Raw genomic sequence first — 22,847 nt, forward strand, 5'->3', positions numbered from 1 at the left:
ACACACACACACACACACACACACACAAGCTGTGCTCCCCATATGGATGAACTGTAGTAAGCAAACTGCCAGATCTGCTTTTGGAGAGATTTGTTGACAGATGCTTTGTATGAGCTCAGATCACCACTTAACATTGCTCTCATAATCTCAACTTGTGATTTTAATGTTGTCAGAATTTTAGACAACATGGTGAACTTAGTTTTTGAATGTGAGAGGTCGAGTTCAGCGACAGCTCAACCACCTTGAACTTTACATCCTGCTGACCGTGACCTGAGCTGACTCTGACACGCGTGACAGACATTCTGGGTCTCACAGGGTCTTACATAAGCTTCCTTTCGCTGAAGCATCACAGCTCACTGATGGGGCCTTTTCATTAGTCTGAGGGTTTAATTTAAACTGTGAAACGATTCCAATTCTTCATAAAACCCCCAAAGCTTTTAAGGAATCGTTAAACTGAGACATTTCAAAATTAATTCTTGTTTCATACAAGTTTTGTTTTTGTTTAGTTGCAGTTTGTACAAAAAGTTTTTATTTTTGTTTTGCGTGCACAAATGATGCAGTTTCATTCTATACCTATACATTTTTTGTACATGTACAATTTTATACTGTGTACAAGTCCAGTCTTGTGTTCAGAAAAGGTAGTAGCAGATAAACAGGAAATCAAGATTTTGATGATGTAGCTGCATTGGTTTTTATTCATTGTTCTTGTTCAAGCTGCTGCAAGAACTTTTATTTCAGCCATTTAAAAGATTTAGCTTCAGTTTTTATTTGCACTCAAGTATTTTAGTCTCACAGTACTTGAGCTTTCCTTTTTGTTTGTTTCTTCTTTTCCATCTGTTTACCATATCCCTTTCCATCTTTTCTTTTCATCACATCTTCCTCTTTAATCTAAAATGGTAGGGATTAATCCCTCTCTGTTTGTGTCCTTGTAATTCTCCCTCTAAAACTCTTCATACTGTAGATTAAGTCATTTGAATGTTGATGCAATGTGAATGAGAGAGAGAGAAAAGGAAAGGGAGGGAGGGAGAAGAGAGAGAGCAGCTGATAAGGAAAGAGAGAGAGAAGACGGGGGGATTAAAAGCGCTGATCAGCGTGAGCAGAAAAGAGACACTGCTGTGAAGAGACACGAGAGAACTAGCTTTTAGTGGAGTCACTTATGGTTGGTTTCATTCTGCTTTGTTTGGTGACATCGCTTGACTCTGGGTCACATATAGAGATGGGTGGAGTCATCCAGGATTTCTCTTGCATGGATTAGAGCTGGTTTCCATCTCTGTGGTATCAGATGCAACGAGCATTAACCAGCATGGGACATTCAGAAACGTTATCTCTCACTTCAGAGCTCAAACCTGAGCTGGAACTCTGACGCCCAAAGAGACAAAGCAGATGGAAAAAAAAGCGAAGAAGAGATAAAAACACACAAATAAGAAGAGAAAAAAGTGTCTGAAAGAGAGACAGGAAGGAAAAGGGTGAGACTGGTTGCTGACCAGGTGAGGGTTGGTAATGGGCAACTGCACCAAACCATCTATGAAAGACAAAACGAAGAAGGTAAGATTACTTCTTCTCATCGTTGTTAGAATTTGGCTTGGTGGAGCTTCATGTTTTTGCTTGCACTTGCTTACTGTAGATTTTCTGTACTTCTCTGCATCTGTGGGCACAGAAGTTCATTCCTGACCTGTGGAAACTGCGGATGCAGCAAAATAATCCAAGCTCAGTGCTTTTGGCACACAAAAACTTGCCTTAAATATTTAATATTTTAATGACAATTTTATTCATCTTATACTTTTGTAAATGCAGGAAACAGCAAAGGTGTGTGGTGAAATTACTGCACTGCTTATTTTAAACTATATTAGTGGTAGTTTCATGAAAGTTCACAACACTTTACTACACTGTTCAAAATTGTAATGAGGGACACAGTATGTAGCTTCTTACTGTAATAGTATTATGTAATTAAACCACACTTTAACTCAGTGAGCGTCAGCATTGTAAGACTGCAGGATACATGAGGAGCAGGCTGAGATCAAGATATTTTTTCGTAGTGAGGATAATATCTGATGTGAGCGGATCGCCTTGGAGTAATAAGCAGCTTATGTCATCCAGGCTCACAGCTACATTCTATTTAATGTAGCTATTTAATTAATTTGCCTGACTAGTAAACAGAGAGTCTTAACCTTGTTTCTTGAAATATGTGATTGTGTTTTATGAGTGCAGAGGTCAGTCATAGAGACAGTGCGTGTGAATGACAATGAGAGTGGTGGGTTAACAGAATGATCTGCCTGTAAAGGGGGTAATGGAGGGGCCCCTCCTGGGTAAGGTGAGGGCAGTGGGCCAGCAGGGTCTGCAGCCAGAGGGAGAGGAGGATCAGGAAGCAGACGATAAGCCGTCCAGGGACACTCTCGGTGCACTGGTGAAGAACTGCAACATGCTGCACAACATCGTGGGCCCGGCCTGCATCTTCCTTAAACAGGGCTTTTCTCAGACACTCGTATGTAAAAATACTCAAAGTGTTCACACTGTGTCCTCGCGCAACCCTGGTGCAACTTTTTCCACTCGCTTCGATTCATTTTCATCCTTACATCGTGGCTGACCCCTCCGTCCTGCTCCCCATCACGCCAGCTGTGTCATCCCACTGCATTACTGGTCTGGGTCAGACAATCAAATCTCTTAGCAACGCACATGCTCAAAGAGGTCGATCGTTCAGTTCCATGGAAAATTATTGACCGGCTTTGTGGAGCTATACTCTGAAATGTGTGGCACAGGGTGATGTTTCAGGACAAGGCTGAATTTCCCAGAAAGGGTCCATGAAGACTCTCGGTTCACTGCACGACAGTTAGTTTGTTGTAATTTCTTTAATTAATTGCACGTTTCCTTGGTAATGATAAGACGTTTAACAATCCAGGAAAATTTTCGCCCACTCTTGAAGCTGTGTCTTGTAGAAAGGACTTGTGTCAAAATCTCATCTTAATACCTTTATTATGTCAGTTGACATCATGCTTATGTGGTACATTTTCCTACACAAATAAAATCATGTTGAGTGGAATTAGCACAAACAAACAGATACACACTAAACTCAGACTGGGTACTTTTTCATTGCACTGGATGGGTACACAAAGGTAACAGTAAATAGACAAAAGATAAATAAAGTTGGTCTGTAGGTTTTCATCTCTCAAACAAGATAATCTCACATTAAAAGCTTTTATCCAAACTGTGTCCTGAATCACAGCTTCCATTGTGTGAGCATGCTGTTCTGTATGGGCAGGCTTGCGTGCGAGCTCAAGCGCTACGTGCATCTCACATATGGATGTGCAGTATGTGCATATTTATGTGTTTCTGTAACAGTGGACATGTGTCCAAGGGTATCTTTACCAACTAACCCCCCCCCCCCCCCCCCCCCCCCCCCGCCCAGATCTCCTAATCTTTAGATGTTTGTCGCCTGGCAACCACCCACAAATAATCTGGTCACAACTAGTGACTTACGCTGCATGAACTGTCGTAATACATAATGTGTATTATGTTGTGGTATACAATTTTAATCCACACAGATTTAGATAGTTTTTCATTTCTAAATGCACTGGTTTGTCTATTTAATGCAGATACAAACACACAAAGCACTGAATCGCGAACACTGCTCCATGTTTACAAATGATACTGACGCATAAAATCCTGACTATAACATTTGGTCATTTTTAAAACAAGGCAAATGCACAACATCTTATACATTCTCTATCTCGATTGAATCATATAAAGCCAAACTCAATCAAAACACTGGCCAGGCGTTATGACTTTGGTTACGTATAACTGAAAATATGTATTTGATAATATTTCCTAATGTTTCCCTCACATTAGTCATTTTTTCCATGTTGTTTTAATCACTTGATGTTTGTGTTTCATTTTTTTCCCTGTTCTGCGTACCCCTGTATCATGACAAATGTGTGTGTGCTGAGATGATTGTGTGAATGTAGCTGCATTGATGTTGCTTTAAATCAGACAGTGTTAACTTCTCTGTGCAATGCCAAACAATCTTTCTAAATATTTTTGGCTTGAGTGTTTGTATGTGTGTAAGAGAGGTTTTGTACAGTATGAAGTGAGAGGCTGATGTGTGACACTTTTCCCTCCAACAGGACAGAGAGCTGAGACCAGAGGAGCTTGATGGTGAGATGATTTATCTACAGCACACCACAGTGTGTTACTCCTTCATAGCATCTTAACATGGCGGCTAACTCACACGTGTGTTTTTATCAGAGCTTCGTGAGGCGTTTGTGGAGTTTGATAAGAATAAAGATGGCTACATCAGTCACAAGGACCTGGGTGAGTGTATGAGGACCATGGGATACATGCCAACAGAGATGGAGCTCATCGAGCTGAGCCAGCAGATCTGTGAGTGTAACAGCAGCCTGAAACAAACATAGAATTGTATCACTTGTATTTACTGTCAGGGACTGACATCTAGCTCCACGGCAGTTTACAGATAAGTTTGTGTGTGTCCTGTAGGTGGAGGTAAAGTGGACTTTGAAGACTTTGTGGAACTGATGGGACCCAAGATGCTGGCAGAGACAGCAGACATGATTGGAGTCAAAGAACTAAGAGATGCATTCAAAGAGGTCAGGATGTACAAGTTATTACTTAACTGGCTGTTGGGGTGTAGAGGCATTGTGATAAACTCCACCTCTGTCTTTCCTGCTATGGCAAGCCAAAACATTTGTTTCAGGTTCAGGAAGAGGTACACAAGATGGACAGATTTTTCAGAACCATGACACGATATGAAGGACTTGAACATTTCTTTATGACAGTGTTGGCAACGCAAGCATAAAAACAGATATGACTGAATTTAGATGTGATGTGATGAGATGTGATCCTCAGTGTCTCTCCCTGTGTCCAGTTTGACTCTAACGGTGACGGTCAGATCAGTTTAACGGAGCTTCGTGAGGCCATGAAGAAGCTGATGGGAGAGCAGGTGACCAACAGAGAAATCAACGAGATCCTACGAGATGTCGACCTCAACGGAGACGGCCTGGTGGACTTTGAGGGTTAGAGAAATTCTCTTTGCTTTTGTGATATCTCTCAGGCAAAGACATTTGTCCTCATCCTCCTGCCTCTCACTGCTCTTTCTCTTGTGTTTTCAGAATTTGTGAGAATGATGTCCCGCTGACTGGTTCAGTTGCCCACATGTTGGATGGACAAACAGACATTATGCAACTGTCGGATAAGAGAACACACTACACATGTAGTGGGCATTCTTCATCTGCTCTTAAGAGCATGCATCTAAAATTATATTTTTGTATTAAAAAAAGCAAAATAAAAAAAAATTGCTTTGGATAGACAAATAGCATCCAGCCTATAACTAACATGACTGTCCACGTCTGAACTCAAGGTGCAGCAGTAAGATAAAGCATTATAACAGCTGTGAAACATATCAAAGCTTCATTAGACAACATATATATAGGTTTGTGTTTTTTAGATGTATTTTTAGATATATCAGTGTTTGTCCTTTGAGTGTAAAATCTTGTAAAACTGTAAAGTTTTTTAAATTAAAGAAATATGCAAAAATTGGATGAATGGGCAAATTATTCCAACCCCAGGTTAAGCTCCATAAATACAAAGTTTATAACGTGAACATCACACGGTACACGGAGAGTCAGATGGTTTGTTAAATCACGACGGGGCAAGAGAGGAGTTGCTTAAACAAGCATTCACTGTTCACAAGTCAGAAGGCATGCATAAACATCCTATTTTTCCAATGAATAACGTCATGGCTTTGGATGCATGTAATTTAAAATATGGGAGAAATTTTCCACTCATTACTAATTTCGTCTGTGTTGTTTTTAGTCACTTGATAGCAAAGTTTATTTTGCATTTCTTATTTGTACATCAGAAACTAAAAAGAAATTTGCGGAAATAAAAATACAGTTCACATTCTTGGTAATGTTATGTAAATAAATTAAACTTTTCTCCTTCTATTTGTGCTGTAGTTCCCCCATGTTCGGGAGGGGGTAAAATTTTTTCAGTTTTCAAAGAAGGTCAAGTCAGAAAAAGTTTGGCAACTATGGCACAATCTGAGGGATTTGAAGATTTTTTGTTGTTCTTGTTGTATTCAGTTTGACAGTATAAAAACAAGATTTAACTAAATTTGGATGTGATCTGATCCACACTGTCTCTAATTCAAAATAGAAATAAGGCTGAATATCAGCCGGAATTTCAGCATGTCCTGTGGTTATCTTGCAAAGCTCGTGTAGCACAATCCAACAACTACGTCACATGATCAGCATAACAGGTCTGAAACTACCTTTCTGCCAACTTCTTCTATCATGTCCTCTAACATGTCCTTTTTTTTAAACAAAACATTGTATGACAGAGATTGCTTTTTTGTAGCTGACAGTGCAACCCCTTTTAAAACCCCATGCAGTATGAGCATAGTAGGATTGTTTATTTACCTTACAACAACCATATTTTCACAAATATAACTATGAACACGCATGTATCACAAATAACACACTGCTTCACAATATTTCCTGAAAAGTTACATTTAGCATCCAAAATACTGAGCCTCAGAAAAGCAGTGATTGATTAATGACCATTCAAAACGGATTAATCTCACATTTTTATTCATCTTATTAATTTCTTTTCTGTTTTGTTCATTAACTTGTTAACTCAGGTGATTTTTCAGTAAAAAGTAATGACGACAACATTTTTGAAATCAAAATTTTCCTTTTTATTGAAAACTTGGCCAGGATTCTGTACAGCAGAGAGGGTGTGCAATGCACAGGGGCAAGAAGACGGGGGGCAGGGGGCTCGGGGGACTCAGTTTCCCATGGTGCATCAATACCCTGAGCCGAGAATCATGTGTGTAAAACAGCAAGAGGCATTGTGATCCCTCTTTGGTGTCTCAGAGGACTGTGGAGGGGAATGAAGTGAGGGACTAAAAAAAGGGAGAAAAGGGGGGAAAGCAAAGCTCAGCCCATAGGGGAGAAAGAGAAAAGTAGAGACAGAGAGGAATGGAGGATTATCTGGTGATTTTCGTGGTCCAGCTGGTCCTTCCACTGAGGTGCTGTCTCCGACCAGGGGCAGATCTAGATCCTCAACCCTCCCCTCACTTAGATCATAGACCGTTTACGGTACTGAGGTAAAGGCCTCAGACATCTCTCCCCCTTTCCCTCTTCCTCCGCCCCTCTCCCTCACCTCCGCTCTTTCTCTTTCTCTCCTTCCCTGAGCCTCACTTGCTGGCCATGGTGTAGCAGCCCTGTTGGTGCCACTGCATGTCACGGATACGCCTCACGGACTGGAACTGAGGATGGCGGGCGCCGTACTCATTGAAGTGCCTGTAGTCGCCCTTCTCCAGCAGGTACTGGCTGCCACGGTATCCAGGGAACTGGTAGCCCACCCAGCTGGGAAAAAAAGGGAGAGTCAGTATAGCTTTGACTTTTAACTTTTGTGTCCAGTCCTTTGAGTTCTCAAGCTGATGTTTGAGCTGCAGCCACTGTGTGGCAACAGATACTCACGTTCCACAGCTGACAATGATGCTGCCCACTCTGTCGGTGAAGCCATAGGAGAACAGGCTGGGAACGTCATCGTCCATGATCTCCATCTTGCGGCCCTTGAACTCTCCCACCTCGTACAGGCAGATCTTGTGCTTCTCAGGGTCCTGGATGAGAGAAAAACATGGAGAAACATGAGATTAGAGAAGAGGCAAAACCAAAAGAGAAAGAGAAAACATGCAAGAGAAGAGAATATTTTTTTTTACCATTCTGACAGGCCTGAAGGACAGCAGGTAGTCGTTCTTCTGGCAGTTGCTCCAGGAGTCCCAGCGAGGATACTCTCCCTTCTCCAGGATGTACATCTCACCACAGAAGTTCATCTGCTCAAAGCCCACGAAGCTGCAAATGACACAAGATGTCATGAGGTATCCATGGAAAGCTATCTGTTTGAAACATGAAACTATATCTATCTTTGTTTGGGAAACTTACGGTCCACACTCAACGCGCAGGGAACGCACGCGGTCCATGCCCATCTCACACACATTCATGCACTCGTTGCTGATCTCGATCATGCGACCCTGGAAGTTCTCCTGGTCGAACACGTACATCTGGAGGAGACAGATGCACATATGTGAGTCAGGACAACAGCAAACTAAGTATATCTTCATGTGGCTTAGATGTGAGGTCCTTGTTATCTCTGTGTAAAGCAGAAGTCCCACGTGAGACCAACCCACCTTGTAGGACATCATTCCCATCTCAGACTTCTTGCTCTGGGCAGCCTTCCCGTCAGTCTGGGAAGAAGTCTTGGACTTATCTCCACTGGACATGATTACTGGGTGGAAAGAGATGAATAATGGAGGATAGATGAAGAATGTAACATTATGCCAAAGTATTCAGAGTAACCTGTATTTTCCAGTCTAACCCTCCTGCTTTGTCTCTCCACACACCTGCAGGTTTACTGTATATATGTGTGTGTGTTTGCACCTTACCTGTTTGTGTGTGCGATGCCTGCGCCGAGCCTCACTCAGAGTGTGTGCGGCTCGGAGTGCGCCCCTCCCTTTTATACGCTGGCGCCCACAGGAGAGGGATTATGGGGAGAGAAACAAACCTGCTGAGGTCAGAGACGAGAGACAAAAGAAACCCCACATCATCAGGGAGGGACGGACAGAGGGGATGGGCGGAGACAGAGGAGGACTGACAGAAACTGGAGAACGGACTGAAGTCCAGTTACTAACAGAACTAATAAAGTGCTAATTGATATTCCTGAAATTAACTTTTTAAAGTTGTCCTTGTAAACATAATAATCTATATATTTATAATTCAGATTTCTTATTCTGCTGTTATCATAATGCACATATTCCTAAAATAAACCAGTATATTTAGACAGGCTTGTGTATACAGTGACATGCATTATTTGATTGTGGGAATAGCTTGCTTCAAAGCTCTGGCTTAGCCACATAATCAGGCTCTCAGATATGGTGGCTAATGTCATTTAATAGAACTATTCCAAGCTACAGCATGTTACCAGGTAACATCAGAGACCAGCATCCATGTCTGGTACAGAAATATGAATGAAATGCTTTACTTAAGATTGGAAGTTGCCATAGTTTTCATCTGGAAGACACCCATGTAGAGACATAAGATCATAGACACATTTATTTAAGGAAACACAATCTAAGGTGATTTATTTATTTATTTTTGTTGTAATTTAAATTTGGATAACTCTTTATATGGGGATGTTGCAGCCTAATGAGTCAAAATAGAAATCGGACTGGTCCTTGGTCCCAGGACCAGATTTTTGAAAACCACTGGTCAAGCTAAATCAAAGACTACATCCAAACACCTGTCCACCTGGATCCTTGAGGGTGCGCGCGCAAAAGCTTTTGGTGACAATGAGATCTCGTTGTGTGAACAGGAGGAAAATGAAACTTTAAACGTCCCTCTAATATTTCTATACGTTCATCCCGACCCACCCAGTTATCTCCTTCTGTGTGGCCCCGCGGTGCCTCTGTGCTCCGCCGTTAATCCCCACATTCTCCACCCCGATCCCGGCCCTTTGTGCCTGGGCACGCGCTGGACTGCTGACCGGGGTCCGAACATACCGGAGCGCCATTGTTCCAGAGCACCAGCAGCACTATAGGATCTGCTGAGCTGGCCGCTGGAGCAGGACAACAGCGGACCGGCGGCCACGCAGCCGCGCCGGGAGCGCGCCTCGCTGCCTCTATGCCAAATGGGCGGGTTGCGCCTGGTCCGAGTCAGAGCCGTGGACGCGCACTTGCAGGCGCGCTCCCCAACCGTCGGTATAAAACTGAAGCGCCAGGTTCTCTCAAAGCTCTACGCGAGGCAGGCGGTAGGCGCGTACCACTCCCGAGCTCTTCCAAAAAAAGTGCCAATCTAGGTAAGGCTGCATCTCTGCTTTCAACTCAGCTCAGGCCAGACAGACAGACAGGCAGGCAGGCAGACAGAGGCAGGCAGACAGACAGGCAGGTGCGCTCCAGGTGCTTCACACAGAAACTGAAAACCAAAAGCACTTTCTGAAACACGTTAACGGCTCGATCAAACTGAAGGATGTGATTTAATAGTTTTGACATATGGATTTATTTCAGTTTTTTGTGTTAAACGTGTAAACAGTATTTTTTATTTTGCCCAAACCCCACTTAGCTGTTAAGTTTGAGTTTAAATTAATTCTTAAGTCAATATATTGAAGCTAAATAAAATCTCTTATAATTGGAAATGGCACTGTGTTGGATACCATCATGCTCAAAACTAATTTAAAACAAAGCATCAGACAGGTTGTTATGTTGTTGAATGGCTGATGCTTTAAAGGCGTCCCTGTCCTGCATCATCTCTTTACCTCCTTCTCTCTGTCCTCATGTGCCACCTCAGGAGTAAAGATGTACAGAACTACAAGGTCCCCAATGATGCAGCCGCTGGTCAACTCAGGAATGGGCATGGCTCCTTTCTTCAAGGTAAACACACACACACACACACATCAGCACACTCCCTGTGTTATCAAAGTAAGATTTAAAGCTGGCTCAAATGAAGTTTGGAGCATTTATGAATTACATAGCATTACATTGGTGTGTTCTGCTCATACCTGCTTGATGGACACAGTTAAAAGAGTTTATGTTTACAGCTCGTTCATTTCCCCTGCCTCCTCCTCCTCCCTTCGCTCTGTCTCCTCAGGTGACTGTGTTCGAGCAGGAGCATTTCCAGGGCAAGTGCCTGGAGTTCACCTCCGAGTGCTGCAACATCCAGGAGTGCGGTCTGGACAACATCCGCTCCATCAGGGTGGAGAGCGGAGCGTAAGTCTCAAAAGACTCATGTTGGAAGTTTTAAGTGCTCACCAAAAGGAGTCGAAGTTACATTACAGAAAGAAACTCCTCCAAAGTGATACACGATAAAGTCATGCCTGTGGATCATCATGTGAATAGGCTTGTGTGTGTGTGTGTGTGTCTCTCTCTGTGTGAAGCTGGGTGGGTTTCGAGCACCATGACTTCCAGGGCCAGCAGTTCATCCTGGAGAGAGGAGAGTACCCCCACTGGGACGCTTACAGCGGTTCCCTCTCCTACCACGTGGAGCGCCTCATGTCTCTGCGCCCCATCTACTGCGCCGTGAGTGCATCCTGACACTTAGCGTTCAGGTGACAATCAACAATTAGCTCAGGAATCCGAAATCCAAAATAACAATAATAATAAATGACAAAATGTTTCTCTCGCCCATTCAGTCCCACCAGAGCAGTCGCATGATCATCTTTGAGAGGGAGAACTTCATGGGCCGCAGCGTGGAGATCTGTGACGACTACCCCTCTCTGCAGGCCATGGGCTGGATGATGCCTGAAGTTGGCTCCATGCACGTGCAGTGCGGCGCGTGAGTTATTACGAATCTCTCTATATATTCATAGATTCCTTTGCTTTGATGACCAAAAATCCCCACACAGACCATTAAATATGCTCTAATTCAACCAACACATGTTTGCCTCTAATAAAGATGCCTGTATATCATCAGCTTGTATTGTATGTAACAGACACACCAGCTGAAAGCTCTAAGCACGTACTAAATCCCCACTCTGTCACACTCTGTCACTGCAGCTCCTAAAATAGTCCCTCTAACCCTTGCTGCCTTCTCCGTCCGTCCCACAGCTTTGTGTGCTACCAGTACCCTGGCTACAGGGGCCAGCAGTACATCATGGAGTGTGAGAGACACAGTGGAGACTACCAGCACTGGAGGAACTGGGGCTCCCACTGTCAGACCCCCCAGATCCAGTCCATCAGGCGCATCCAGCACTGAGAGGAGGACAGGCTGAGACTGAGGCCACGGCCCACGGACAGAACCTCCCCTTGACTCCCCCTTCCTTTACCCACAACCCTGCCCCCCACCCCCCCCCCTCCCCACCCTCCTCTCTCTTTCTTTCTCTCTCTTCGATCCTTTCCTTCCTCTTGACTTGAGCCGCAACAGCCGCCCCGAACCCGAGTCAACACCACTACTGATTTACAGCCACTGCCAGAGTGTGATAAGAGACAATATCGCACTGTTAAAGCACAGGGAAACACACGCTCCACACACACGCTGACATAACTGACACTCGCACAGTGTCTTTTTATTTGGTTTTAGAGGTCCCTACGCATTCAGACGCACAAGCACACACCTGCGCTGTACTCTCACCCCACGCTGGGCGACGAGCAGAGCGTTTTCCTCAGCGAGCTGGAACCAAACAGAGGGTAGATGAATGACCACAAAAAAAAACCTCCCCGGCTGCACTCACTCTCCCCAGTGCGGGGGACTGCGCTGTGGTGCAGCTCAGATGTGTTTTGTAGTTGTGTGTAGGAGGTTGACCCACAGGTTGATAACTAATAAACTCATTTTCCATTCATGTATTTTTGCTTAATTATTGCTAAGTTTGTGTGTGGTGCCTGAGAGTGTGTGGATCATCTAGAGGCATCTAGACTAGTGGAGAAAAACACAAACACAAACACATGAATAAAGTGGGCTGTGCACTTCAACCCCTTCCCCTCTCTTTGCAGCATGAAACACACCCCCTGCACATTTGATAGGTGATTGTAAAGTTTGTTGTTTTTCTCTTCACAGAGAACAGTGGTTGTAGTTTGCTAGAACTACAACCAGCTAAAGACAAAAAAACACACAACAAATGAAGAAAACATCGCCACCGCTCTGATACCGCTCAGGCAGCTTTTAGGAGAAATGCTGCAAATAAATAAAACACAAGCAAATTAAGAAACACATTTGCTATTTTGGCAACGTGTCGTATAACAAAAATGTGCTGCAAATACAGAAAACACAAGCAAATAAGAGAAACGCTACTAGTCCAATACAACACGGCAGGAAATTCCTGGGGAGACTGAAGCTGACACTCATGAACGACGTTCAAAAATGAGCTAAAAATGTGTATTTTAGTTGTAACTCTTTGTGCGATTCCAACATTATTGGAAATATAGATTTACACGTTGTGTTATTATTTTGATATTGTTATGGGAGGACAGTTATTAAAATATACACACTGATGAGGACCCTACAGACCTGAAACCATGCAAGGAAAAAACAGAAATCTTTATTGTATAAATCCCAGTCCTAGACTCAAAAGTGCCACGAGGAACGTTGTCAAACATAACCTGACAGTAAAACAAGGAATACATTTACAAACTGTAGCAGAACAGAGGCTGGCATTATCAGTCATATTTACAACTAATACAGTCATAGTCATATTTACAACTAATAAAACACTCTTGATTCCTTTGACAGATCAGATAAACCAGATTTTTTCTTTGAGTGAATCTCCTCAAACTGTTTGGTTAGTGTAGTTTTCAGTTAAAACAAACTTTTCTGAACACATCTATTTAACAGTAACAAATTACTGAACCTAACGGCAACGACAGTTGCAGTTTTCAAGTCTGTATACTCAACTCAAGAGTAGAAACTAAAGTGGTTTGTTGATCGGTTTAGCTTCTTTATGCACAATGATGCAAATCTGCTTCTTTTCAAGTTTTCACATTGATCTACTTTTCAGTCTGAACGAGTAGCAAACAACTTGCTCACAGCTTTTCTTTTCCTAAGTATCAGTGGAATAGGAAAACAGAAATCCCATATTTGTCTGAGGAACACAACAAACCCAGAGGACATCGCTGATGATAACAAACATTTATGATGAAACCACGTTTGTCTCCGATCTCTGTCACTACTCGTTTCTCTTCCTGCCTCTGAAACTCATCATAAATAAAGCAAATTCAGGGATATTTTCTGGGAAATGCAAAAAATAACACAAACTGAAGCAGATGAGTAGAAAACCAACTTAGATGTTTGTTTGTACTGCGTTGCTCTGCCCAGATGCTAATGTAACAGCACCTCAGTCTTAAATTTCCTGTTGTCAAGCTTACCTCTATTCATAGTAGCAAATGAAGAGTAGTCTGTCTTTTCTCCAACGACATCGACATCCTCGTCTCCATCCTCTTCCTCACCTTCTGAAGACTCTGTCCAGCTGATGATCACTGGATCAGGGACGGGGCTGGAACCTCCAATCACGTCGATGTCCTCGTCTTCCCAGCTTCCTTTCGACCCCGCACTAATGTCTTTTGCCGAAGGTGCAAGAGGTGGAACAAAACGTGACAGACTTGCCGCTGTTCCGCTCTGGCAGGGGCCGTTTTCTGACTGTTCTCTGCCCTCGTCTGTACGTTTCTCCAGGTCAGTTGTTCCATCAGTGTCTCCGTCCACGTCGATTATCTCATCACTGCTGCCCTCGCCACTTTCCTCTGTTTCTCTGAGTTTGATTTCTCTCCACGTGGTTTTTTCTTCTTGTTCTTCTTTTTGCAAACACTCTCCTGCACTGGACAAAGAAACAGTCTCCACATCGATCACGTCCTCTGCCTCTGCTGTTGCTTGTTCAGAGACGATGTCTGCAGAGTCGGAGATGGGTTTGCATGTTTCAGAGCTCGGCTGTGCCATTTGCTCAGAGCAAACCTTTTTGGCCACATCATCGATCGTCTCCTTCCCTGAGTCTGCTCTCCTCTTCCTTCCCGTCCTTCTAGGTCCCTGTGCCTCCTCTCGTGGCTGGACAGTGATTTCGTTTTTCTCTAGCTGTTCATTCTTGCCACAGGGCTCCACAGGCTGCAGCTGAATTGGTGGTACACCAATAAGTTGTCCGTTTTTCTTGGCCCTGTCTTGCCTGGAACCTGTTTGGCCTGCCGTGGGTGGTTGTTCGCTTACAAGTGGCTCCACGAGAAAAGGCAAACTCTTCTGTAAAACAAAAGAACTTTATTAAATTTCACAGACAAGCACAAAAACAACATCAAAAACGGAACTGGCTCTCAGAACCCATCTCCAATCGAGGCTGATGAGAATGTCGTTAGTCTTGCAGAAGGCCAAAATAAAGCAAAAATGATTATTATTCTTCACTCTCTGGTACAAAGGTTTGTGCCAATTCATCTTGTAGATGTTGAGATATTTCTCAGGATAAATGAACAGGAAACAGCAGGGAGGCCACGAAAGCCATTTGGAAACATAATCTTGGGAAGATGAATGTCTGTATAAAATTTCCTTATAATTAACCTAATAGTTGATGAGATATTTCAGTCTGGACGAAAGCGGTGGACGGCTGATAAACCGAGACTGCCATCCTGGCCTGCTGGACTTAAAAACAGTAGTGTTAAAACATTGAGCCTAATTCTCTAAACTTAAATAAAAGATGTTTGGAAAACCCAATTCTGAACTTGTAAAAATAGGTCAATGCTCACCATTACATGTTCTTCTCTAAACCTGCTCCTGATTGGATAGGTCTTTGTGCAGCACAGCACTTGCTGATTCTTTTCAGACAAGCTGCCACAAGGGTATTTCACTGATGATGACCTGGTCTTTCTTTTTGCAGGACTCTGAAAAATACATGAGCACAGATGTTTTCTTTCACATTCTGTGGCTGTCACCATTCATTTTCATTCTCATATTAACATCAGTTACTGAAAAAAAAAAAAAAACACTTTAACAGTGACCGCAGACATGAACGGAAGCACTAGTGGAGAATGGTTTGAAAAGTTTGTCACCTTGACTTCCACGCTTTGACAGCTGTGTTGCTGAAGTGTAACTCTGACTGGCAGCAGGCCACTCCTCTCCAGTTTCACCACAGGCATCTGCTGGAGCTGTTTGTCTCCTCGGTCGTGAAGGATTTTGGTCTTTGTGTCACTCGTTGACACTGGCTTCCTCACCCTCATCCCCTTTCTCTCTAATGAGAACTGATATTGGCTTCTTCTTCTCTTGTTCAGTCGTGTGGCGGGCACTTTGACTTTCCCTGCTGTTCCCTCAGCATGTTTGGGGGCAACGGCAGTGTGAGCAGAGGCCCTGCGTGTCTGTGAACGGCTCGGTGGCGTTTTAGTTTTATCACTCCGTTGCAGTTCAGTTGTTTGACAGCGTGTGACTGGACGGGGTATGTGCGTATTCTGCAGATGAGGCAAGTGAGGGGTTTTGGTCAGGGTGTTGGCTTTCCTGTATTTGTTCAGGACGGTGTAAGCCTCTGTGGAGCTCTCACCATCCATCTGTTGCTCTTCCCTGGCACTACAGCTGTCAACGTGTTGCTCAAACGACTGGAGGAAGTGGTCCAGTATCTTGTTCAGCTCTCCTTCTCCCTGCTGCTGCAGAATGGCAACCTCACCGTTTGCACCGCTGGCTCCTCTTGCTACAGCGACAACTTGCGTAGAACTGCTGCTACTAGCTGGAAGAGGAGGCTGAGAATGTGGAACACCACTGTTGTTGTTCTTTGGTAAAATGTCAAGTCCCATCATCACTTCCTCCAGGAGACGATCAATGTGCTCGGGCTGGTCCTCGTGGGGTGGCGGGGCCGGGGGAGGGAGGGAGGTGGTGTGGAGGAGGGACGGTGCTGGAGGCACGTAGGAGGCTGCAGAGGACTGCAGGATGGGAGACGGCGAAGGCTGGAGGGAGGGGTTGGAGGCAGGTAAGGTATGATGTATGTTGTAGATTTGCACGGGAGTGGAAGAAAAGGAAACTGATGTTGCTGATTTGTCCATGCCAACCAGGAGACTGTCCTATAACCAGGGGGGAAAAGACAACTTATTACAATACAACACAAAATGCAGAATGTTCAAGGGTTTTTAAAGTGTATTAAGTTATTATACAGTGGGATCAGACATAAGTTTTCCTGTTAAATTTTGACAAACCATGACAGATCTATGCAGCTCTAGCTCTATTTCCATCAGTGTTTTGAAGGCAGCACCCTCACCTGTTTAAACGGCTGCCTTGCGCTCCTCCTTCCATGCTGCATGTTGCCTCCTCCTCCCTCGCTATGTGACATGTGGCTGAACTCCCACGCTTTGCAGCGCCGCCGTCTCCCCTGATAGCTCTTGGCCGACATCAGAAGCTCTCTCGTCTTCACGTACAACTTCCGGCCTGCAGCTCCTCCGCCCTGACCTGTCCTGGATGTCCTTGTCCCCCACCTCTGCAGGAACAGCTTCTGCAGTTTGCTCACCCCCACCTCCTGCACATCCACCGTCTGCATTAACCCTCCTCTCCCCCTCCCTCCTGTTCTTGCTCGTGGTCTCCGGGCTCGCCTCTCACCCGTCCCAGCTCTCCTGGCACCTCCCACCCCTGCACCCCGCCTCCGCCTGGCTCGCCCCCTGCATAAGCCCTCCACCTTGTCCGGATTCAGGAAGTAGCTGATGAATCCTGGGATGTTGCCCTGGAACTGCTCGATCCAACCGTTGTCCCATTCTTCACCCTCTACGACATCTCTGGCTGCTCCTTGAAGGCCAGTCCACCAGCTCTGAGGGTCAGTGGCACATGGTGTCATTTGGGTTGAAAAAGGCAGCTGAGACGGGGGGGCGGAGGCGTACGGTGGTGCCACAACAGAGACAGATGTGTGTCCAGCTGCTGTGGTGTCTTGCACAGAGGCTCCAGGAGCAGAGGAAGGTTGGGGTGTTTGGTTTACGTCTGGTGGGTAGATGAGGGATATGGGAATATAGGGAATTTTAGGGGGAACAAGACAGGAGTCCGTCTGTTCTAAAGCCACTTCAGTGGTCTCAACGGATGCTGCTGACTGAGTATCGGGAGTTATGTTTACCTGTAGCTCCTCTGTCTGTGTCCACATGTCTTGATCAACATCTGGATGTGTCTCTTTCCACAGAAAAGTGCTCCCATCCCGCACCTCCCTCCTCCACTTGCCTCGCCTCCCCTCCATCTCCTGTGGCTCTGTCTGAACTCCCACCTCTGTGTGCTGCTGACCTCCTCCTTCCTCATTTCTGCTTTTACGGCCTTTTTTCGTGACCTCCACCAGCCCATGGATGCCCAGCTTGGCTGCAGCAGAAATAGCCTCTTGCTTCTCCTTCTCACCCTCCCCTGCCATCTCTCCGGAGTACAGCAGTCTGACCATGTGGAGCAGGGCGGAGCCGCTGAGAGGCCGAAACTGCAGGAGACGACTCTGTCCTGCAAGGGACGCCGGCGTGGAGGACAGAGTGGAGGAGACGAGTGGGCTGATAGCTGAGAGAATACAGCTGTGTGCCGGCACGGAAACACCTGGAGGAGAGGACAGATGTCACTAACAATAATGGCTTCCACAACTGTATCAAATTTGCACACGAGATGTGAAAATGTGTAGAAATTACATGTCATCAATGTGCAAACCTCCTTCACAGAGTAACACAGACAACAAAGCAACACACTCTAAAGTAAAGGATGACATTTGTGTCATTTAGTTGTTTTTGTGAGTGTATTTCTACCTTCTGCACTGAGCAGAGTGTCACAGAACTGGTTGCACTGTTGCTGTCTCTGCAGCTCAGCAAGGAGGAGGGATTCAAACCCTGGTTTTTGGTAGCACCACATTTCTCCATCCACTTCTGAGGAGGAGCAGAGAGAAGGAGAAAGAGAGAGAGAGAGAGGGTGAAATGTGACAAGACAAACCAGCTGAAATCTACTTGGACAGGAGAAGCCTGAAAATGTCATGAGGTTTTTAACTGCAGATCTTTTATTCATTGATGTTTAGCATCATCGAGTCAGTCTGAGATTACACCAGGAGATGCTTGGAACAACCTACCTGCCAAGTGTACCTGGGAGAGGTGGAGGGATTTTTCTGTTTACTGCACTTAGTATGAAGCACTGTCCCACCTTTGCTTAAAATCAGCAACGGTGGGACAAAAACCTTTAAAAACCGTGGTCCTCCTCCAAAGCTGCCCTAGCCTCCTATCAAAGCACACCTGCATGTTAGCATCCGTGCTGACAACTAGCAGCCAGCTAAGGGTGCATTAGTCCGCCAGACCGCCCAGGTTAGGCGGCTGTAACCTGGTCATGACAGACCAGGTGTTAGTTAACATGTCATGAGCATCACATTATCTTCTCTAAGTAAACTTCAGGGGACGAAGCTGTGCTGTCTGAACCGCTTTCTCCCGGTTGAGTGTAAGGAACGCGGGCAGGTGACAGACACTCACCGTCTGCGCGTCTCGAAGCTCTCTATAAATCCGCTCCCACGGTAAAGAAAATAAATTACTTTGTTTTTAAAATATGTTTTTTTTTCTAAGTAAAGTTAATAAACAGTGTGTCGTTTTTGTTTTTTTTTTTACATGTATTTTCTGGCCATTTTTGGTGAGGTCATCCACAGGTCAGCGTGCTCTCCAGCGGCAAACGTGAAACTGTAGTTTGCCGTGTGGCCACCAGGGGGCAGGCGTGTCAGCACACAGCAGGCTGACAGAGGCACAGAAACGGCAATAAAAACGAAGAAACTCACTCCTGTCACTGAGCATTTTGTCTGAACACTCCAACAAACTAGCTCTTGAAATTTATAACGTTCTTATTTATTGATCTGGATCCCCATAAGCTGTTATTATCCTCACAGCTGTTCTTCCTGAGGTCCATAGGAGGTTCATGGTATTATACAAATTACATAGATGCAAATGAAAATAAGAGTACATATGTCATATGTATTACAAATAAAACAAGGTGCACTACAAGCTTGTAATCAGCAGTCCAGCAGCATTCACAGTGCAATCTACCCAGTCTTAAAAAACAGTATAGAACAACAATTTTCATTATAGTTGGAAATCTATTTATGCCACATTTAAAACGTATTTAATTGTTCATTAAACATAAATTTTAGTCAGAGATTTTCTAATAAACAGTTGTAAATTATTCCACTGAATGCCTGCCCTGTGTAGAACTGTTATTAAAGCATTAAGTCTTTGTTGAAGAACATTTTTCTAGCTGTTTTGTGGAGACTGCTTTTAAAGAGGTGTTGGTTCAACTTTATAGTCAATATAGTTCTAGAAGTTGTGGTGCTTGTGGTGGTATTGAATTGTATTGCACTGTACCTAAAGGTGTTTCTACAAAACATTAGAAAATATGGGAAACACCTCTCACTATAACACAATACAAATGAACACCACCATAAACAACAGCCTCCGAAATGACCATAATGATAGACTGACACACCTTTAAAGAGTTAAACACTTGTCGCTTGTGGCCACATTAACTTGTGTTACAGCAAAAGTTACATTCATAAATGTTCCTCAGTCAAAGCATGGTTTGTAATAAACAAAATCCTGACATTGTTCTTTTTTTTTTATATATAGTTAAATGTCCATTTGTATCTATGGTGGAGTCAGATACTACAAATGGCACATTGCTGTGAATGAAGACACTCTTCACACTGAGTCACAATAAAACATAATCCCTGTGTTAATTGTTAACACCCAACTCTCCCACAGTCTGGCCGAGATCTTATTTGGGGTAAACCATTTTAATGACTGACCTTGAATACCCTGCCACTGCCTGTCAACCCCTGCCATCCAACTATGATGATAGTGACAGTAATGATGAGAACACGTGAGGCCTAGATATCAAAACATCTCTGTGCAAGACTGCGCAGGTGGGGAAAACCCAAGGTGAAAAGGAGCAAAAGAAACAGGATACAGCCGGTTTTACGATTTGTTTTGCTCCTATATCTGTGGGGGGCGAAGAATGGTTTCTGCACATACATCAAATGAATTGTACCTTGATAGTTTAGTCAGGTGTTTGCAGGCCAACTCTGTAGCTTTGATACATTCCAAGGTCACACGCAAAGAGAAGAAGTGGAGGCAAAGGGCGTATGTGACGATTTCATGATATACAGTCTGCACTGATCTGATACATGAATGTATGATGGTACTGACCTTATTAAATGGATTTGGTGTCAGCCGTGGTGTGAATATCCACCACATATATATAGTTTAGTCGTGTCATTATAAAATTCAGTGTTCCCGTCATCAGTTACATTCCCTCAGTCACAGCGGGCCACTGACTCAGTTTTTAGTGCCACAGCAGTCTCTGGCTTAATGTTACCTTATGTAAAAAATAATTCCAGTGATTTCTATGCAGTGATATTTACAGGTTTTTAATTTGGGAAAAGAGAGAGCAAATCAAATATCAGCAGAAACCCTGAGCTGATGCGTCTGTGTCAGGGGAGAGAAAGTTGGATCCCTCTTTTTAAACTATACTTGTGCTTAAGATTTATGGTAGTTTTATCTTATAACTGTGCTAAAACTTGTGCTGTTTCGTATGTGTTGAATGTATTTTCTTGTCGAGTTTTGTGTGTTTCAAAGGCCCATCCATAGATTATAACTGCTGAGCTATGTGTCATTGGTTCGTGCTATATATTTGTCCCTACACAAATAAACATGAAGTGCTTGACCAAGGGTTAACATCCACTGTCACAGACAGAAATACAGGCACATGTTGTCCATGTCCATGGTGCTTTACTGTGAATGTCAGACAGCCATATTTTCTGATTAAACTAGAAGCCTGATTTGTCTATGTTTTACCACTTAAGAGGTCATTTACTTCAATGTTAATGATTTACAAAAACAAACCACTTGAATAAATTCATCCCTAAAAAAAGCACTGTGGAGACAAAAACATTCAAACGTTTAGCGCCTCATGGAAAATGTTGTCAGAGAAGGTGGGCCCGTCGTACCTGTCACAGCCATAACTAGTCCTAGGACCTGATAATTCGACTGGTGAGACACAGATACACAGTCCAAATAAAAACAAAATAAAACACATTACATTTACAGTCAGTTATCAGTCTGTGCTGAGACCTGGTGTAATCCCACAGGAGTCTTTGTTGCTCATATCCACAGAGAAAAGACGAAAGTCAGTTCCTCCTCATATAGTATCATTGTCTCCGTGCAGGTCTACAAGGACTTGTTGTAAAGATGAGGATGGGACCGGACTGAAAACCTTGGTGGGTGTTGGAGAGTCCTGTTGGCCTGGAGAGGGTCGGGGCCAGCGCTCATTGAACTTGACAAAGAAGAGCGGGTCTTTGAAGGGCCCCCCGTAGATGATGGCCTGCATCAGGTAGACGAGGGCCACCACCATGAAGCTGATGAGGAAGAAGGGGATGAAGGGCCTCAGGTGGTCCCAGGCAACCCCGAGCCCGTAGCCCAGGCCACTGAGCCCACTCTGCTTCCCTGCGTGGGACGTGTGTCGGGAGGTGTCCGGGGCCGGAGTGCCATTGGTGGACTCATCATCTGAGTTTGAAGAGGACGGACTAGGGGCACTGGCTGAATCCATGAGTTATAAGGCAAAACAAAGCAGTTTCTTTGCTCTTAAAATGATCTGTTTGTATTAACTTTACTCCACAAATCAGCTACAGGGATCATATGGAAGGAAAGAGGCCACACATGATCACCCAGCGGGGTGGTTTCCCTACCTTATCATGCAAGGTAGCCCGGTGCCGTCCCTAATGTGGATTCCTAAATTCCTCACAACAGTCGTTCCTCTCAGAACCCCCCCATTAGGTAGGGAAGCTTCAACAGCTATATTCCTCTGGCCTGATCCTCCCAGCAGTTTTCCCCCAGATCTCGTGTTGCGGAGTTAAAAGTCGCTGCTTCTGTTTGAGCTTTAAAGAGAGATAGAGAGGAAATGAAGAACAGCGGGGGATCCTTAAATAGATATGACACCAAATGACAGGACACGGGGAGGGAGGGAGGGAAAATCTGCTGCGTTCGGTCGTCTCAAGTTTAAGGAGTGGCGTGTGTGTGTGTGTGAGAATACCAGCTGCACAGGTTACAAACATTGCACACACACTGTGACTAACACAGACATGCACACACACTTGTCAGTTAGATGTATGCTTGTAGCAGCTAGAGGACAAAAATATTTGTGTTTCTCTGCAGATTATTACAGCTCTAATAATACTGCTGCATGGCAAAGAGTTCCTACATTGTGGCAGGTGCAGCTATAGGATTTTTATCAATCCACATAAACTTTACACTTGTCATCTTGCCAGGGCTGTAACCAAGGTTTTAGATGTACTGAGGTCACGTGTCTAATCATTTTTGATATTTCATATTTTTAGTTTTTGTGTCAACAGATCACAATGCTGTAATTTCCACTGTT

At 44.3% G+C, this 22,847-nt stretch overlaps 4 protein-coding genes across 4 annotated transcripts; 2 read left to right on the forward strand and 2 right to left on the reverse strand.

The window, feature by feature from the left end:
* The first annotated feature begins 1,500 nt into the window (after window positions 1-1,500).
* Window positions 1,501-5,146, forward strand: cabp2b (calcium binding protein 2b). The gene is made up of 6 exons (XM_041047937.1): window positions 1,501-1,545; window positions 4,119-4,149; window positions 4,240-4,386; window positions 4,489-4,598; window positions 4,877-5,024; window positions 5,121-5,146. Exons 1-6 carry the CDS (start codon window positions 1,501-1,503, stop codon window positions 5,144-5,146), a joined length of 507 nt encoding a protein of 168 aa, XP_040903871.1.
* A 2,061-nt stretch (window positions 5,147-7,207) lies between these two features.
* On the reverse strand, window positions 7,208-8,296 carry LOC121188275 (beta-crystallin B1-like). The gene is made up of 5 exons (XM_041047936.1): window positions 8,204-8,296; window positions 7,959-8,077; window positions 7,736-7,868; window positions 7,494-7,636; window positions 7,208-7,379 (listed from the first exon to the last, which is right to left on the reverse strand). Exons 1-5 carry the CDS (start codon window positions 8,294-8,296, stop codon window positions 7,208-7,210), a joined length of 660 nt encoding a protein of 219 aa, XP_040903870.1.
* Window positions 8,297-10,359: 2,063 nt separating this feature from the next.
* On the forward strand, window positions 10,360-11,759 carry cryba1l1 (crystallin, beta A1, like 1). The gene is made up of 5 exons (XM_041048251.1): window positions 10,360-10,438; window positions 10,656-10,774; window positions 10,942-11,083; window positions 11,197-11,339; window positions 11,612-11,759. The coding sequence occupies exons 1-5, from the start codon at window positions 10,364-10,366 to the stop codon at window positions 11,757-11,759; spliced, it is 627 nt and encodes a 208-aa protein (XP_040904185.1). The 5' UTR covers window positions 10,360-10,363.
* Window positions 11,760-13,677: 1,918 nt separating this feature from the next.
* On the reverse strand, window positions 13,678-22,349 carry LOC121188117. Its single transcript, XM_041047691.1, has 6 exons — window positions 22,159-22,349; window positions 18,200-18,316; window positions 16,708-17,996; window positions 15,518-16,513; window positions 15,215-15,349; window positions 13,678-14,717 (listed from the first exon to the last, which is right to left on the reverse strand). Exons 2-6 carry the CDS (start codon window positions 18,300-18,302, stop codon window positions 13,815-13,817), a joined length of 3,426 nt encoding a protein of 1,141 aa, XP_040903625.1. The 5' UTR covers window positions 18,303-18,316; window positions 22,159-22,349; the 3' UTR covers window positions 13,678-13,814.
* Between the last annotated feature and the right edge of the window lie 498 nt (window positions 22,350-22,847).

This window comes from Toxotes jaculatrix, chromosome 10 (assembly GCF_017976425.1).
Source record: "Toxotes jaculatrix isolate fToxJac2 chromosome 10, fToxJac2.pri, whole genome shotgun sequence".
NCBI classification, from domain to species: domain Eukaryota; kingdom Metazoa; phylum Chordata; class Actinopteri; family Toxotidae; genus Toxotes; species Toxotes jaculatrix.